This window comes from Pongo abelii, chromosome X (assembly GCF_028885655.2).
Source record: "Pongo abelii isolate AG06213 chromosome X, NHGRI_mPonAbe1-v2.0_pri, whole genome shotgun sequence".
Lineage (NCBI taxonomy): Eukaryota > Metazoa > Chordata > Mammalia > Primates > Hominidae > Pongo > Pongo abelii.
In genome coordinates this window covers 419,399-437,918 of record NC_072008.2, presented here as the reverse complement: position 1 = coordinate 437,918, position 18,520 = coordinate 419,399, and the positions used below count along the sequence as shown (strand labels likewise).

Sequence of the window (18,520 nt, the reverse complement as noted above, 5' to 3'; positions counted from 1 at the left end):
TAAAGCTATGAGTGAGCTGCTTCAGGTGAGCTACTGGTGAGCTACTTACTGCATGTGAGCTACCAGTGAGCTGCTACAAGTGAGCTATGGGTGAGCTGCTGTAGGTGAGCTACAGGGTATCACTAATAGTCAGATGGCCTCTTGCAGCATGGTTTCCAAGGAATATCACTTGTATTTATGTCGGAAAAGAAGAAGAAATGTGGGGCACGAACACAAAAGTTAGGTGCCACCGTTGGTGGTGTTGGGACAGGCATGGCCAATGTACCATCTACACTCAGAGTAAAATACTCTGGCCCTTCATGGTTCCTTAAGATGTAACAAACATCTCCATGTCATTCTTTCTGTAACATTGAGTTACTCACGACCCTTGACTGTAGCCTGGAGAAAGGCTTTGGAAATCTATAACTTCTCAGCATTAACAATTACTTAGATATTCCGTTTACAAGACAAGAAGTTACAGATTCCCAAAGCATCTTCCCCATGGTCCCTGCAGAGGCTTTTGGGGAGAAGAGATGGGGAGGGAGACTGGAATGAAAAGTCCATTGCACCGTATTTTATGTTCTCTTCCAACCCCAGCCCCACCCACCCCAGCGGTCTCCTGGGTTCAGTATGATTTAATTAAATTAATTAATTGATTAATTTTTTTGAGACAAGGTCGTGCTCTGTCACCCATGCTGGAGTGCAGTAGCTTGGAGAGCTTCCCAGCTTGCCTGGCCAAATGACGCACCCTCAGTTTCTGGCAATTGGCTCACTCACGATTGAGAACAGGCTACAGACGAGGAGACATCCTTTCACTCTCCTTTCTCTTCGCTGGACGTCTCTGCACGATTATTTTTTTTTTCCTCAGAGTGCGGAAACTACCCACTTTCTGATTTCCTAAGAAATGACGTCTGGCCAGGCACGGTGGCTCACACGTGTAATCCCAGCACTTTGGGAGGCCGAGGTGGGCAGATCATCTGAGGTCAGGAGTTCAAGATCAGCCTGGCCAATGTGGTGAAGCCCTGTCTCTACCAAAAAGTACAAACATTAGGTGAGTGTGGTGGATACCTGTAGTCCCAGCTACTCGGGAGGCTGAGGCAAAAGAATTGCTTGAAGCTGGGAGGTGGAGGTTGCAGGGAGCCGAGATTGCACCATTGCACTCCAGCCTGGGCAACAGAGTGAGACTCCATCTTAAAAAAAAATAAAAGAAGAAGCAGGCTGGACGCGGTGGCCCTCGCCTGTCATCCCAGCACTTTGGGAGGCCCAGGTGGGTGGATCACCTGAGGTCAGGAGTTCAAGACCAGTCTGATCAACATGGAGAAACCCCATCTCTACTACAAATAGAAATTAGCCAGGTGTGGTGGTGGGTGCCTGTAATCACAGCTACTCGGGAGGCTGAGGCAGGAGAATCACTTGAACCCGGGAGGCAGAGGTTGCAGTGAGCCGGGATCACACCACTGCACTCCAGCCTGCAACAGAGCAAGACTCCGTCTCAAAACAAAACTAGCCGGGCATGGTGGCGCGTGCCTGTAATCCCAGCTACTCGGAAGGTGGAGGCACGAGAATCGCTTGAACCCAGGAGGCAAAGGTTGATGTGAGCCGAGATCGTGCCACTAGCCTGGGCAGCAGAGGGAGACTCTGTCTCAAAAATAAAAATAAATAAATATAAATAAATAAAATTTTAAAACAACATGTATCTTTACAGTGAGGGTAAGAAGGAATGAGAGATGGAGGTAATGGTAATAACAATTAAATACATGAAATGAAATCAGGAGACTGCACACACACACACCCTCAAACTGTACAATTAACAAAGAAAAGACGAGAACAGAAAGCTAGAACATCCACATAACAGTCCTTTTTTTGGAGACCACAGGCAGTGGCTTATGCTTGTAATTCTAACACTTTGGGAGGTGGAGGTGAGAGGATCTTTGGAGCTCAGGAGCTCAAGACCAGCCTCAGTAACAAAGCAAGATCCTGCCTCTAGTAAAAATCAAAAAAATTAGCTGGGTGTGGTGGTGGGTGCCTGTAGTCCCAGCTACTCAGGAGGCTGAGGTGGGAGGATCGCTTGAGCCCAGGAGTTTGAGGCTGCAGTAAGCTATGATCGCACCGCTGTGCTCCAGCCTGGGCGACAGAGCAAGACTCTGTCTTTCTTAAAAAAAAAAAAAAATTTAAAATTTAAAAAGTTACAAAGGCCGGGCGCAGGGGCTCATGTCTGTCATCCCAGCACTTTCGGAGGCTGAGGCGGGTGGATCACCTGAGGGCAGGAATTCGAGACCAGCCTGACCAACATGGTGAAACCCCGTCTCTACTGAAAATACAAAAAATTAGCTGGGCCTGGTGGTGCGTGCTTGTAATCCCAGCTACTCGGGAGGCTGAGGCAGGAGAATCAATTGAACTCGGGAGGTGGAGGTTGAAGTGAGCCGAGATCACGCCACTGCACTCCAGCCTGGGCAACAACAGCAAAACTCCATCTGAAAAAAAAAAGGCCGGGCGTGGTGGTTCACACCTGTCACCCCAGCACTTTGGGAGGCCGAGGCTGGCAGATCATGAGGTCAGGAGATCGAGACCATCCTGGCTAACACAGTGAAACCCCATCTCTACTAAAAATACAACAAATTAGCCAGGAGTGGTGGTGCATGCCTGTAATCCCAGCTACTCGGGAGGCTGAGGCAGGAGAATCGCTTGAACCCGGGAGGCAGAGATTGCAGTGAGCTGAGATCAGGCCACTGCCCTCCAGCCTGGTGACAGAGCAAGACTCTGTCTCAAAAAAAATTAAAAAACAAAAACAAAGTATCCTGTTGCCTGCAGAGTAGCTTCAACCACAGGAGAAGACCAGCATGCCTGCCTAATTATTTGATTTTTTTGTAGAGATGAGGGTCTCGCTATGTTGCCCAGGCTGGTCTCAATCTCCTGGGCTCAAGGGATCTGGCTCTTCCGCCTCCAGAAGTGCTTGGATTACAGGTGTGAGCCACCGACCGAGCCCAGCCTGTATTTTTCTTATAATGCTAGTGCAAAAGTAATTGTGGTTTTGGCCATTATTGTTAATGGCAAAAATTTAACTTTTAACTCTCAGCATCTCTGAGTTCAAACAAAAGAAATTAAAATACGTCGGTTTTGGGAAAACGTGTAGAGTAGATGACTGACACTATTTTTCTTGCTCTCTTCGTTATGAGTTCAATATAGGCATGCTTGCGAAGTTTAAAACAACTTTTTTTTTTTAACGACAGCTCCACGAACAAAGGCTTTAGAAAGCTTATCTCCGTGTGTTTGGTCAGTGTTTTTGCTTTCTCTGCATTTTTCTTTAAATCCCTACATTGTCTGCTATTAAACATGAAAGTCTAACACCAACAGAAGTCAGTGGCTTTTTGTGTGTAATTTGGGAATCTGAGAACTGATGGTAAGAATCTGTTACATAAAAACTCAAAGATCTCATTCCTGTTGAAACTGTGTCCATGTGAAAAAGTTAATTTTTTTTTTTTAAATGTGGTCAAGTCCAGAGAAGTCTGCAAGAGAACCCATGGAAAAATCGGAAAGAAATTCAGGGCTGAGACACTTACTTTTCAGGTTGAACTATGCAAAAAAAATGAAGATCTGGAAGACACATCCAGGAAGATTCCGTTCATTTTTGAAAACCATTCGTTGCAATTGGCAACTATTTCTAAGGGAAAGGTCTCTCAAACCATTTGAATATTCTGTTCATTTTTGAAACAGATTCGTTACAATTGGCAGCAAGCTATCGATTTCTAAGGGAAAGGGTGTCTCAAACCACCTGAAACAATAGGAGTGGATTTGCAGAACAAAGCTGAACGTTTTATTTTATTTAGTTAATGTTATTTTATTTTATTTTATTATTCATTTTCTTGAGACAGCGACTGGCTCTGTCGCCCAGGCTGGAGTGCAATGGCGCGATCTGGGCTCAGTGCAACCTCCGCCTCCTGGGTCCAAGCGATTCTCCTGCCTCAGCTTCCTGAGTAGCTGGGACTGCAGATATCCACCACCACACCCGGCTAATTTTTGTATTTTTAGTAGAGATAGAGTTTCACCAGGTTGGCCAGGCTGCTCTCGAACTCCTGACCTCAGGTGATCCACCCGCCTCGACCTCCCAAAGTGCTGCGATGACAGGCGTGAGCCACCGCCCCCGGCCAAAGCTGAACGTTTTCACCATGAAATAACTGTGTGGATTCACCTTTTCACCGAGGCCACACGCGTAGCCTGCAAAGACAGAACCTGCCTGCGTTTGCCCCTAAAAAACAGCTTGGTCAAGGCCGGAGATTGACGTGTTGTGGTCAGCCACGAAAAAGCACCTCTGCTAACACGCAAAGCACCATTTTTCTTCTGTCTGGCAAGACACACACAGGCTGGGTGAAGAGAGAGCTCTGAGCTTCAGATGCATTTTGCACTACGGATGCCAGAAGAGGAAAAGAACGGTCGAGTTGCACTTTGCAGAGTGGCCTGGACACACGGCGTCTGAAACCCCTTCTCTGGCCGAGAGAGAGTGGCCTGGACACACGGCCTCTGAAACCCCTTTTCGGGCCGAGAGAGTGGCCTGGACACACGGCCTCTGAAACCCCTTCTCTGGCCGAGAGAGTGGCCTGGACACACGGCCTCTGAAACCCCTTCTCCGGCCGAGACAGTGGCCTGGACACACGGCCTCTGAAACCCCTTCTCTGGCCGAGAGAGTGGCCTGGACACACGGCGTCTGAAACCCCTTCTCTGGCCGAGAGAGAGTGGCCTGGACACACGGCCTCTGAAACCCCTTCTCCGGCCGAGAGAGTGGCCTGGACACACGGCCTCTGAAACCCCTTCTCTGGCCGAGAGAGAGTGGCCTGGACACACGGCCTCTGAAACCCCTTCTCTGGCCGAGAGAGAGTGGCCTGGACACACGGCCTCTGAAACCCCTTCTCCGGCCGAGACAGTGGCCTGGACACACGGCGTCTGAAACCCCTTCTCTGGCCGAGAGAGTGGCCTGGACACACGGCGTCTGAAACCCCTTCTCTGGCCGAGAGAGAGTGGCCTGGACACACGGCCTCTGAAACCCCTTCTCCGGCCGAGAGAGTGGCCTGGACACACGGCCTCTGAAACCCCTTCTCCGGCCGAGACAGTGGCCTGGACACACGGCGTCTGAAACCCCTTCTCTGGCCGAGAGAGTGGCCTGGACACACGGCGTCTGAAACCCCTTCTCTGGCCGAGAGAGAGTGGCCTGGACACACGGCGTCTGAAACCCCTTCTCTGGCCGAGAGAGAGTGGCCTGGACACACGGCCTCTGAAACCCCTTCTCCGGCCGAGAGAGTGGCCTGGACACACGGCCTCTGAAACCCCTTCTCCGGCCGAGAGAGAGTGGCCTGGACACACGGCCTCTGAAACCCCTTCTCCGGCCGAGAGAGAGTGGCCTGGACACACGGCCTCTGAAACCCCTTCTCCGGCCGAGAGAGTGGCCTGGACACACGGCCTCTGAAACCCCTTCTCCGGCCGAGAGAGAGTGGCCTGGACACACGGCCTCTGAAACCCCTTCTCCGGCCGAGAGAGTGGCCTGGACACACGGCCTCTGAAACCCCTTCTCCGGCCGAGAGAGTGGCCTGGACACACGGCCTCTGAAACCCCTTCTCCGGCCGAGAGAGTGGCCTGGACACACGGCCTCTGAAACCCCTTCTCCGGCCGAGAGAGTGGCCTGGACACACGGCCTCTGAAACCCCTTCTCTGGCCGAGAGAGTGGCCTGGACACACGGCCTCTGAAACCCCTTCTCCGGCCGAGAGAGTGGCCTGGACACACGGCCTCTGAAACCCCTTCTCCGGCCGAGAGAGAGTGGCCTGGACACACGGCCTCCGAAACCCCTTCTCTGGCCGAGAGAAGCTTTCACGAACTACCAGGAGGCAGCAGGAAGAACGGACGGTACAGACAACGGACCGTTTAGACTCAAGGCAACTGGGGAGGTATCGGAGAGGCTCACCTGTGCTCAGGCTCTGAGCCCCCCACAAGGAAAGCTTCCCCAGCGCTGCTCACCCTGTCACTGCGGTGGGAACCCTGTGTGGGCGGCTGTGTCCCTCCCCCACTTCCCTCCCAGCTCACATGTGTTTTTTATCACAGCCGGGAAGCAGTCAGGCCGGCCAAATCCAATCATGAACTTTCCTTTACAGAAAGAGAGAAAAATCTGTGCACCCCCCCCCAAAAAGTTGTCGTTTTTAAAAGTCGATTTCTTTTTCGACTTTTAATAATAATATTAAATTATATTAATATTTATTAATAATAATATTTATTATTATTATTATTATTTGTCTCAAAAATGACTCAATCATCCTTGCGAGACCGTGCTGGAAAATCCGTGCCACTGTCGAAAACTGGAACAAAATAAAAGTTAAAAGCACATCACCGGCCGGGCGCAGATGTGGGTGGATCACGAGGTCAGCAGTTCGAGACCAGCCTGACCAACATGGTGAAACCCCATTGCTACTAAAAATACAAAAAGTAGCCGGGCGTGGTGGTGGCGGGTGCCTGTCATCCCAGCGACCCCGGAGACTGAGGCAGGAGCATCGCTTCAACCCGGGAGGCGGAGGTTGCAGTGAGCCGAGATTGCACCAGTGCACTCCGGCCTGGGCGACAGAGCGAGACTCCATCTCAAAAAAAATAAATTAATTAATTAAATAAAGTGGAAAATTAGCAGCTCTGACTTGATTCAAACGAGGGCTTTTTCCTCTGGTTTTTTCCCACCTTCTGGGGGAACGTGGCTGAGAAGCCGGGAGGTACATTTCAGTAAAGAAAGGGGATGGGATACAAGCAAAAGTCAAGGGTACCTCCCAATGTAAGGCTGGGGGGGTAACACCAGGTACCCCCCAGAAATGCACGGAGCACCCCGGGCTACTGGTCCCAGAACAACACTCTGTTTTCAGCTACGGCCGACTCAGGATTTTTTTTTTCCAATCAGCCTGTCCTCAGGGGCGAGGTGAGAATTTTTTTTTTTTAACACTTGAATACAAATATTTATAAGTTTATTTATATCTCAGTTTTACAAGATGTACATTCATACCACGGGGCCTCACAAAATACAGTCTGTTGCTGCAACTCAACATTAAGGATATTGAATGTTAGGAGAATGACGGCGTCACCAGAGAAACTCAGGGTGTTTTTTGTTTTTTTTTTCCTACACCTCACTGCCCGCCGACGATAACAGAGGGATAGAAATGTGAAGACTGTTGCTTTGGGAAACGGTGCGTGATTTCTTTTCATTTGAAGCAATCCCTGAAAATATCTGTAGATGCATTCGTAACCCGAACGCGGGGGCTGCTATGTCGTAAATCATAACGGGCTCCTCGTAAATGGGGGGGAGAAAAAAGCAACAGTTTTCAGAAATATAAAAATAAATGCAACGCGATGTCAAATTTACACTCGACATAATTAAAATAGTACATATTTATGAATGTCCGACCAAGGAAAAAAATAAATAACAAATGCACACACATCACAAAGTAAGAAGCAGGGGTTTTTGCCTCCTTCCCACAGGACCTGCACATACAATGGGCTGAACTCGTGAAGCCATCCCCTTTCAATAAATAGCACATTTCATAGCTTTGAAACTTGATATTCTCTACATTCCTTAACCGGCTTCTCATTAAATATCAAATTTCAATAAAACATTTATAAATTGCATCAACGTATCCACGTGTGTTGAAGAATCAGCAAACTCGCTAAGCTAATTCTCTTTAATAAATTAGGCACCAGTTTTTTTTGTTTTTTTTTTTTTAATGTCAAACGTGTCCACCAAAAGCCTCTCTCCTCCCCCAGAGCTCCCAAAGCTGGAGGAGACAAGCGACTTTCAGCAAAGTGCCTCCGAAACGTGTGTTGTTGCAGTCGCCGCCGTGCGTCATCCTCTCTATGTCCCCGGGAAAACTCTGGAGCTAAAGGGAGCTGAGGGTTCTGCTTGTTCTTACGGGAAAAAAAATGTTAGAAACGTCAGCATGAAACCCAGAGGTGAGGACAGAGGACTCTGGTATTTTCCTTTCATCCTGAGCAGAGCTTGGCACCAACCTGAAACCCGTCTCGGCTTCATTTCAGTTAAAAGCCCAGCTGTCCCCAGACTCTGCAGTATCCACAGACGGTCACACGTGCTGACGTGGCCGAGGACAGCAGCAAGACCAGAACAGAAACTCAGGCTTCCAAGGAAATGGGCCTGGCTGGACTTCGGCGGGGTGGAGAGGCCATTCCTACGCCAGGGCGTCTTTGGAGCAGCCAAAAGGCCTCCTTCCCGTACGGGAGACGCCAAGCCCATCGGACCACCAACTTTGTCACTGGAAAAATGGGTGTTGGATGTGGTCAGTTACGCTCTAAATCGTACAGGCACGGAATCTGTCCCATCTCTTTATTCACGGCGCTGGAGAAGAAAGCCACGGTCAAGGGTCCCTGTCACCACTGACTGTGAAGTCACACCCCTATCCCCACCCCACCCCCACCAGAGAAGGTGCATTTTTCTAACTCTTGGCAATTTCCAGGAGCAGACCTTTTCAAAGTATGCACCAGCCAGAGACTCGACCGGAGAAAGCAAATCTAATACCAACATCCCATACATCCAATTCCTTCTGCCTGTGGGTGCTTCACAGTGAGAGAGAAAAGAGAGAGAAAAGTGGATATGTCAGAAATAGATTTCACCAGAACACCCACACGAAGGAAGAAGTGTGTTTTGCTCAACCGGGGCGACTGACAACCCTCCACAGACTATTTGGCCAAGTTTTGGGGAGGGGAGATGCTAGAGCTGCTACGGATCTCACAGACCAAACCCTCTCTCTGCAATGGCGTGTTACAATGAAACACAGCCCACTTTGCTATCTGCGTGCTATTCCTTGCTTGGCGAGCGAGCTCACCAGAAAGCTACAGGGAAAGCAGGAACGTGACTTTGAGAAGAACCTTGTTTTGAGCAAAAAGCACCAAGAATTGCCAACGTACACCCACCCCGTAAATTCAATTTCTCACATCCTGTGGGGAAATGTGTGCCATTTCCACACTGAACCTTCACGCAGACGTATCTCTGGAGGGCCTTCCAGGAAACCAAACCCACGCACAACGCATACATAGGGTCCTCATCACCCCAGTCCCTCCTAAACATCCCAGAAAAAGAGAGAGCAGGCCGGGCGCAGTGCCTCACCCCGTAATCGCAGCACTTTGGGAGGCCGAGGCGGGTGGATCATCTGAGGTCAGGAGTTCAAGACCAGCCTGGCCAACATGGCAAAACCCCGTCTCTACTAAAAAATACAAAAATTATCCGGGAATGGTGGCAGGTGCCTGTAATCCCAGCTACTCGGGAGGCTGAGGCAGGAGAATTGCTTGAACCTGGGAGGCGGAGGATGCAGTGAGCTGGGATCACACCACTGCATTCCAGCCTGGGTGACAGAGTGAGACTTCATCAAAGAAAGAAATAAGAGAAAGAAAGAAAGAAAGAAAGAAAGAAAGAAAGAAAGAAAGAAAGAAAGAAAGAAAGAAAGAAAGAAAGAAAGAAAGAAAGAAAGAAAGAAAGAAAGAAAGAAAGAAAGAAAGAAAGAAAGAAAGAAAGAAAGAAAGAAAGAAAGAAAGAAAGAAAGAAGAAGGAAGGAAGGAGAAGGGAAGGGAGAGAGAAGAGGACGTTGGTGGTGAGAACTGGTCGCAGCCCAGGCTGAATTTCTTATTTCTTCCATCCCAGAGTTTCAGGGAGAAAGAAGCAGCTAGCATACACATACCCCGCACTCATTCGGGGATCACTCATCCACCTACAGAAACTCACCCAACTTCTCTCGCAGGAGAAAAGCCAAAGACAGCCGGTCTCGACAGACACTCGGGTCCCACCCACACAGTTCTCTGCATTTGATCTGCTTCGGGGACCCATTTGTGAGGGTGAAACTTGGCCCTCTTTCCATATTAAATCAAACTGAAACAAGGAGGCCTCCTCCTGGCAGGCCTGAAGGCCCAAGCGTCCCCACACAGTTGAGAATAAGTAACTCCCTTTTAAAAGTTCAGATTCAGGCCAGGTGCGGTGGCTCGCGCCTGTAATCCCAGCACTTTGGGAGGGACAAAGCGGGCAGATCCACCTGAGGTCAGGAGTTTGAGACCAGCCGGGCCAACACGGCGAAACCCTGTCTCTACTAAAAATACAAAAAAGTTAGCCAGGCCTGGTGGCAGGTGCCTGTAATCCCAGCACTTTGGGAGGGACAAAGCGGGCAGATCAACCTGAGGTCAGGAGTTCGAGACCAGCCTGGCCAACACGGTGAAACCCCGTCTCTACTAAAAATACAAAAAATTAGCCGGGTGTGGTGGTGGGTGCCTGTAATCCCAGCTACTTGGGAGGCTGAGGCAGGAGAATCGCCTGAACCCGGGAGGCGGAGGTGGCAGTGAGCCGAGATCAGGCCACTGCACTGCAGCCTGGGTGACAGAGCCAGACTCTGTCTCAAAAATAAAAAACAAAGAAACAAACAAAAGAACAAACTGGAGAATGCAGAAGATGGAGTAGGGGAGAAAGAAAAGCTGGAACCACCTCCATCTGCAAAAACTTTAAAACTCTCTGAATCTCTCCCTAGCTTTTACTCTTCCCAACCACAAACAGCTCAGGTACCAAACTGATATCTTGACACCACCCTGCTCTCTTTTATCTCCCTTCAGAAACACAAGCACACTGCCACCGCGCCCACGGCAATCTCTACACCCGTGATTTTTGCAAGGGGCCCTCAGTGGCCAGGCGGCCAGCGCTGCGAGAAGAGGTAACGCCTTTTACACGTTGGACGCTGACGGGGTCAAGAGTGCACGGCTATTTTTCTTTTTTAATCTATAATATTTATAATATTGCACTTCATTCCATGTCACTAAAGTTAATGCTGCATCAGTATTACACCTTGCAACCACGCGTCCGTCTCTTATGCAAGTCATTTGCGTCTGAATCCTGTAACACAACAAAAAAAAACCAATGCAAAACAAAACCAAACCCAATTTGGGAATCAAATACTGGAAAAGTTATAAAGTCGCCTGTTCTATGCCACAAGGCATCCCAGCTCTGTCCGGTGCTGTGTGGGGCCAGACGTGTACACGAGCATCATGGTCCTCATTCGGGTCCCCGGAACGTGGGATTCACAGCGTGGGAGATTCGGGTCTCCCTCCCCTCCCTTTCCAAAGCCCCCATTCACGTCCTCAGCCTCGGCCAGAGAACTATTTCCTTATTGCTGCCTGGGAGGCTCGGGGGAGCGGTGGAGGAGAGCCCGGCCCCTGCCTCCTGGGATTCCAAAGTCCACATTCAAATCCACACCCGTTCCGCAGCCTCTGGGGATGAAGGAAGGAGTATGGTGGTGAAGAAAATCGCTGGCAACGAAGAAATGGCATTTTCCTCGGAGACCAGCCCCGGGATCTTTGCAGTTTCATAGACTCTAAGGATCTTCCAAACGTGTGTAGTTAACCGCATGCATAGGGTATAGCAGAGGAAGACGCAGCGAGGCGGGGGTGTACCCTTCTCCAGGGTCCCAGGACGCACGGGCAGCCTTGGAGAGGCCCGGGCTGGGCGCACGGCCGCTCACCCGCTCCGCCTTCTGCACCATCTCCGCGAGGGTCTGGCTGGGTCGTGCGTGGACTGTCCCGGGAGCCCCCTCCCCAGGCCTCTTGCAGGAGCTCCCGGGGTGCCCGGAGCACGGTGGCCGCGGAAGGAGCTCCAGGCAGGGTTGAGTGCAGGACGCGTGGTGCAGGCGGGGTGCGCGGAGCCCGGGAGTCCGGGCGCGCGGGGGCTGCGCGGCGGGTCAGAGCCCCAGGGCCTCCGCGTGCTTCCGCGCCTTGAGCCGCAGGTCGGCGATGCTGGAATTCTTGCTGTTGCTTTTGGCGGCGGCGGCGACCACGGCTGCGGCCGAGGCGGACTCGGCCAGCGACGCGATGGGCAGCCCGAAGGGCGGCGGGGGGAACATCAGGTAGGGCGCGTGCGCCGCCAGGTGCGGGTGCAGGTGCGGGTGCGCGTGGGCCACGCCTTCCAGCTGCAGCTGAGCCTGAACCTGCAGGAGCGGACCCGGCGGGGTGAGGGCGCAGGATGGGGACTGGGGGGCCTGCTCCGCCCCGCGCCCCCGGAAACCCCCAACGTGCCTCTTCTCCCCTAGGGAGTGTTGCCCCTTCTCCAGCCCTGGAGACGACCCCACACCCGACTTTTCTCCTTCCCCCTGGCCCAGAACTGGCGCTGCCTCTGGATGCGAGCCGGGCCAGGGGAATCCGAACAGCTCCCTGCAAAGCGCATGGGAGGGGGGCCCACATCTGGAACGCCCTCGGGGGAGCTCCAGATGCGCTCTCTTTGCAGGGATTCAGGGACTTCGGCTCCCAACGTTCTCTCCTCCAACCAGCTCCCGTAACCTCTCCCGGGGACACCAGGTTCCCAAGCCTCTCCCCAGGACACCAGGTCCCCAAGCCTCTCCTGGGACACCAGATCCCCAAGCCTCTCCAGGGACACCAGGTGTCCAAGGCTCTCCCGAGACACCAGGTCCCCAAGCCTCTCCAAGGTCACCAGGTCCCCAAGGCTCTCCCGGGACACCAGGTTCCCAAGCCTCTCCTGGAACACCAGGTCCCCAAGGCTCTCCCGGGTCACCAGCTCCCCAAGGCTCTCCCGAGACACCAGGTCCCCAAGCCTCTCCAAGGTCACCAGGTCCCCAAGGCTCTCCCGGGTCACCAGGTCCCCAAGGCTCTCCCGAGACACCAGGTCCCCAAGGCTCTCCCGAGACACTAGGTCCCTAAGCCTCTCCCCAGGACACTAGGTCCCCAAGCCTCTCCCCAGGACACCAGGTCCCCAAGGCTCTCCCGGGTCACCAGGTCCCCAAGCCTCTCCCCAGGACACCAGGTCCCCAAGGCTCTCCCGAGACACCAGGTCCCCAAGCCTCTCCTGGGACACCAGGTCTCCAAACCTCTCCCGGGACACCAGATTTCCAAGCCTCTCCCGGGACACCAAGTCCCCAAGCCTCTCCTGGGACACCAGGTCCCCAAGCCTCTCCCCAGGACAACAGGTCCCCAAGGCTCTCCTGGGACACCAGGTCCCCAAGCCTCTCCCGGGACACCAGGTCCCCAAGGCTCTCCCGGGACACCAGGTCCCCAAGGCTCTCATGGGACACCAGGTCCCCAAGCCTCTCCCAGGACACCAGGTCCCCAAGGCTCTCATGGGACACCAGGTCCCCAAGCCTCTCCCCAGGACACCAGTTGTCCAAGCCTCTCCCGGGACACCAGGTCCCCAAGGCTCTCATGGGACACCAGGTCCCCAAGCCTCTCCCCAGGACACCAGGTGTCCAAGCCTCTTCCAGAGACACCAGGTCCCCAAGACTCTCCTGGGTCACCAGGTCTCCAAGCCTCTCCCGGGTCACCAGGTCCCCAAGCCTCTCCAGGGACACCAGGTCCCCAAGGCTCTCCCGGGTCACCAGGCCCCCAAGGCTCTCCCGAGACACCAGGTCCCCAAGCCTCTCCAAGGTCACCAGGTCCCCAAGGCTCTCCCGGGTCACCAGGTCCCCAAGCCTCTCCAGGGACACCAGGTCTCCAAGCCTCTCCTGGGACAACAGATCTCCAAGCCTCTCCCGGTTCACCAGATCCCCAAGGCTCTCCTGGGTCACCAGGTCCCCAGGCCTCTTCCAGAGACACCAGGTCCCCAAGGCTCTCCCGGGACAGCAGATCCCCAAGGCTCTCCCGGGTCACCAGGTGTCCAAACCTCTTCCAGAGACACCAGGTCCCCAAGCCTCTTCTAGGACACCAGGTCCCCAAGTCTCTCCCGGAACACCAGGTCCCCAAGACTCCGGTGCGCAAAGCCAGGCAGGCCTGCGGGCTCCAACGGCCTAATTTCACTGGGTCCTGCCGTCGGCAAGAGACGGTACAAGAAGTGGGCTGGCTCCCCCACCTCGAGGCCAGGTACCCAGGAGAGGAGGGATGCGGACCCCTCTCCTTCGGGCCTGGGCCAGGGACAGCTGGAGAGCTCGCGGCGACCAGCGCTCGGGGCCCATTTCTGAGTTGTTCATTTATGATTTATACGTTTATACCTTCCGCTCCCCACCGCCACCCCCCAAGCCCCTACACCCTCAGCCACCTGAGGCTGCAGCCAGAGGGGTGGGACCTCCGGCCCTTCGCCGAACACGCTCCCAAATACAAACCCCAGCCTGTCCCCTTGGAATAAAACGGTGAAGAACGGAGGTGAAGAACGTCCGCCCTGCCAGAGCCCCCCCAACCCCGTTCCGCCCGCGCATGCACTCCCGACCCCCAAATTAGGGACCTAAGGGGCAAGGGGCGCCTGCGCATTCAGGCAGGGAGCACGTGGGCGCTGCGCTCTCTCCTCCTGTGACGCTTCACCTCCTTCCACGCAGCTCCCCGCTTCCCCCCATCCTATCCCCCCTACTAAGCCAGAGCAGGGCTGGGGCGCCCTTGGGAAGCTTGGGCTCCGCGACCGACCCGTGACTCCCTGGAAGCCCCAAATCCAAGCTGGGCACCCAAGCGCTGCTCACTTCAAAGTAAGGGGAGCTGAGTAGGGTGTCTCCAGCTCGGAGGTGCAGAGCCCAGGCCAGGGGCCAGGGGCCAGGCAGACGCCCCAGGCCCTCGGGCACTCCGGGGTGGTGGTGAAAAGGGAATGTGTGTCTGTCCCATCTCTGATATCCAGGCGCAGGCACCCGCCCTTCTTAACCAGGCAGCAAGCCAGGTGCGGGTGCCTGACTGGGTGCACTTTTCACCCCTCTGGTTTTTGCCAGATTTCTGTTTGGGCTTGTGTGTGTTCACCTTCCCAAAAGTGGAGTTTTACAGCCTGATTTTTTTTTTTTTTTTTTTTTTTTTTTTTTTTTTTTTTTTTTGAGACGGAGTCTTGGAGTCTCACTCTGTCACCCAGACTGGAGTGCAGTGGCACAATTTTGGCTCACCGCAACCTCCGCCTCCAAGGTTCAAGTGATTCTCGTGCCTCAGCCTCCCAAGTACCTGGGATCACAGGTGTGCGCCACCATGCCCGGCTAAGTTTTGTGTTTTTGGTAGAGACGGGGTTTCACCATGTTGGCCAGGCTGGTCTCGAACTCCTGACCTCGTGATCTCCCACCTCGGCTTCCCAAAGTGCTGGGATGATAGGCCTGAGCCACCGCACCCAGCCTAATTTTTGTATTTTTAATAGAGACGGGGTTTCGTTAAGTTGGCCAGGCTGGTCTTGAACTCTTGACCTCAGGTGACGCACCCGCCTCAGCCTCCCAAAGTACTGGGATGACAGGCGTGAGACACCCCGCCTGGCCCAGCCTGATTTAATATGTGCCAAGGTGTCTGTAAATGGCTCCTTGGAAAAGCTACTGCTTTTTTTCTGAGGGCCAGCTGAGAAGTCTGCAGGGACAGGGAGGGACTAGGAGTGTCAGGATGGGGAAGCAAATAGGGGAAAGGGGAGGGGAGCGGCGGGTCCCTAGGGATCCTCAGAGGAAGAAAAAGCGAGCTACCTGTTGGAAAGGCATCCGTAAGGCTCCCATGTTGACGTACGGTGCCACTCGGCAGGCGTCTAGGTGGTTGGCTGTGCCCAAGATGACGCCTGTGTCGACAGGGAGCAGGTGTCAGTTTGGTGGTCTTGAGTTCAGCCAGCACCTCGTCGCCCCCCATCCCTCCTGGAGCAGGCTCCCTCAGCTTCAGGTCCCCCCAGTCCCGACACCCACCTTTATGCATCTGATTCTCTTGTTTGCGGCACTTGGCTCTCCGGTTCTGGAACCAAACCTTGGGGAGAAGCAGAGAGAGATGTGGAGCCCTGTGAACCCAGCCCAGCCTCCCCAGAGAGCATCCTTCCCATGAGGATGAACCAAGCACTTTGCACCTCTGGGAGCCGGGAGGTGACTGATGATGGGTGCCCAGACACTTACCGCCCCTCTGTCTCCAGCCCTGCATCACTGACTACCTGGTACTGGAAACTGGGGGGTTTTTTAATTGTTTCTTTTGCTTTGTTGTGGTGGTTGTTTTGAAATCGAGTCTTGCTCTGTCACCAGGGGTGGTGTGCAGTGGCACGATCTCGCCTCACTGCAACATCCACCTCCCAGGTTCAAGCAATTCTCCTGCCTCAGCCTCCCGAGTAGCTGGGATTACAGACGTGCATCACCACGCCCGGCTAATTTCTGTATTTTAGTAGAGATGGGGTTTCACCATGTTGGCCAGGCTGGTCTCGAACTCCTGACCTCAGGTGATCCACTTGCCTGGGCCTCCCAAAGTGCTGGGATTAGAGGTGTGAGCCACCGCACCTGGCCTAGAACTGGAAATTGGGTTTTGTTTTTTGGTTTTTGTTTTATTTTGTTTTTGAGACGGAGTCTTGCTCTCTCATCCAGGCTAGAGTGCAGTGGCACGATCTCACCTCACTGCAACCTCCACCTCCCAGGTTCAAGCGATTCTCCTGCCTCAGCCTCCCGAGTAGCTGGGATTGCAGTCACCCACCACCACGCCCGGCTAATGTTTGTATTTTTAGTAGAGACGGGGTTTCACCGTGTTGGCCAGGCTGGTCTCTTGTTTTTTGTTTTTGCTTTTTTTTTGTTTTTGAGACGGAGTCTTGCTCTCTCGTCCAGGCTGGAGTGAAGTGGCAGTATCTTGCCTCACTGCAACCTCCACCTCCCAGGTTCAAGCAATTCTCCAGCCTCAGCTTCCCAAGTAGCTGGGATTACAGGCATGCACCACCACGCCTGGCTAATTTCTGTATTTTAGTAGAGACGGGGTTTCACCATGTTGGCCAGGCTGGTCTTGAACTCCTGACCTCAGGTGATCCACTTGCCTGGGCCTCCCAAAGTGCTGGGATTAGAGGTGTGAGCCACCGCACCTGACCTAGAACTAGAAATTGTTAAACCCTCCGTGCCCTGCCTAAGTGAGACCTGTGCGTTAACACTGATGAATTTAAGGTGAAAAAGTGAGTTCCGAGACAGTGGAAGTGGACTGTCGAACTTTCCAGCTTTCTATGTGGGCGCACCGTCCCCCAACTCCTGTAGACCCTGTAGGAGAACCCAACTTTCCACCTTCCGACTTTAACCATGAAGACAGAGGGCGAGCTGATGGCTAAAGAGTTCCAAATCCAGCCCCTTCTCCAATCTAGCTCTGGACACACCAAGCCCAGAAAATGTCTTGCCCTTCTCGGCCTCCTCGGAAGCCCTGGGGAGCTGAAGGAGTCCCATTCATGACCAAGGGTCCCCATTCATGACCGAAGGTCATGAGGACGCCCAAGTATAGCAGGCTTTGTGGTAGGGGTATTCTGACCCTCTGAAGACTTCTGAGTCTTGGGGGAAGCTATCAAGAAGTTGAGTGCAATAGAGCAGTGGATCCTCAGGAGGCTGGAGAAATTCACACAGGCCTCCTGTCAAGATTTGCGTGCAAATTCCACCCACCTCTCACCTCCTACAATCCTCCTCCGCTCTCCCAGTATTGACAATCCCCTCCTCCCCAGACAGACCAGCTGGAGAATGCAGGGAGTTGAGCCTATGCCTGGTAATCTGGCCACCTCCCTGACAGTCTTAGTTGCTTAACTCCTCCTAACAGGTTTTCTGTGGCAGAAAACCTGCACCCTGACCCACAAGGCAGTCACTGCCCAAGAGAAATAATTCGTACACAGGCAGGCGTCCTCAGCCAAGGCAGTGAGTGAACTAGTCACTCCAGCTGTTGTGGGCAAGACACGTGCTGGGTCCCTCGGTCCACAGCCACCCTTACCCACTGTGCATGGCCCGGGGCCAGTGTCCCTATGAAGGGGAACCTCGGAAAACCCTCAGAGTTTGGGAGCACCCAGGGGTCTACACAACGCAACGTGAGCTTGGTCTTGAACCCAACACCGAGCCTCCCGCCCACCTTTCGGAAGTGGCTTTTCATTTCCAGAGTGGGTCCCGCCGGGCTGCAGCGCGCCTGGAAGACCTGATCCTGTTTCCCAGCAAAGTCACCCTCCCTCACCCCCCGCCAAAAAGGCCCCTGCCTGCTGCTGACATCGAAATTCACCCATAATTTCCAAAGCTCGTGCCTTCAGACCTGCACCTCCACTGACCGTCCAAGTGACTGTCACTGTGCGTCCTCCGTGGGCACCTGCGCTCTCCGCCTGTGTCCTCCAGGCTCCAGAAAGCAAGCCAGCCACCCAAAAGCCCTCTGGAAGGGCATTTTTCAAAAAAGAAAATCCTACTGAAACGTGGAAAGCCTCATTCACTCTCCCTTCAACACGGAGAGAGGAAAAAAAAAATGATGAAGAATCCAAGTGATGAATTAGCCGCTGCGTTAAGCGCTAATAAATCAGTCTTGGAGTGATTCACGATCCGTTCCAATTAGGCCCGAATATGGTAAGTGAAGTGTGTGACACTGGTTAAGACAGTTATTTCTTCATTAAACAGCACTCCCCGCTTTCTTTCACAAATGCCGTAATGCGATTTCCTTTTGATTTCCATTACAGACAGTGAGTAATGATATTTAATTTAGCTCTGCGCCATCAACCCGAAGATATTTGTTGTAATTCAATTACCGGCTGCCCCTCACCGTGGTCTCATAACTTTCGATTAGAACCCTGACAGCTGGGTGATAGGACTTTGCAGGGCTACGCTAAAAATAAAAGGTTAATCAGGAACAGCTTCCATCGGATGC

At 53.2% G+C, this 18,520-nt stretch overlaps 1 protein-coding gene across 2 annotated transcripts in view; it reads right to left on the bottom strand.

Annotated features, from left to right (window-relative positions):
• Positions 1 to 1,822: 1,822 nt before the first annotated feature.
• Positions 1,823 to 18,520, bottom strand: part of LOC100451197 (short stature homeobox protein) — a 28,605-nt gene continuing 11,907 nt past the window's right edge. The window contains exons 4-6 of one of the 2 annotated variants that reach the window (XM_054544268.1): positions 15,595 to 15,652; positions 15,385 to 15,473; positions 1,823 to 2,453 (exon numbers count right to left, since the gene is read on the bottom strand). In XM_054544268.1, coding sequence (XP_054400243.1) covers positions 2,409 to 2,453; positions 15,385 to 15,473; positions 15,595 to 15,652 — 192 coding nt within the window. In that variant the 3' untranslated portion in view covers positions 1,823 to 2,408. Of the gene's footprint in view, positions 2,454 to 11,050; positions 11,962 to 15,384; positions 15,474 to 15,594; positions 15,653 to 18,520 lie in introns of those variants that run through there. The other variant, XM_002831323.6, reaches the window with a different exon arrangement.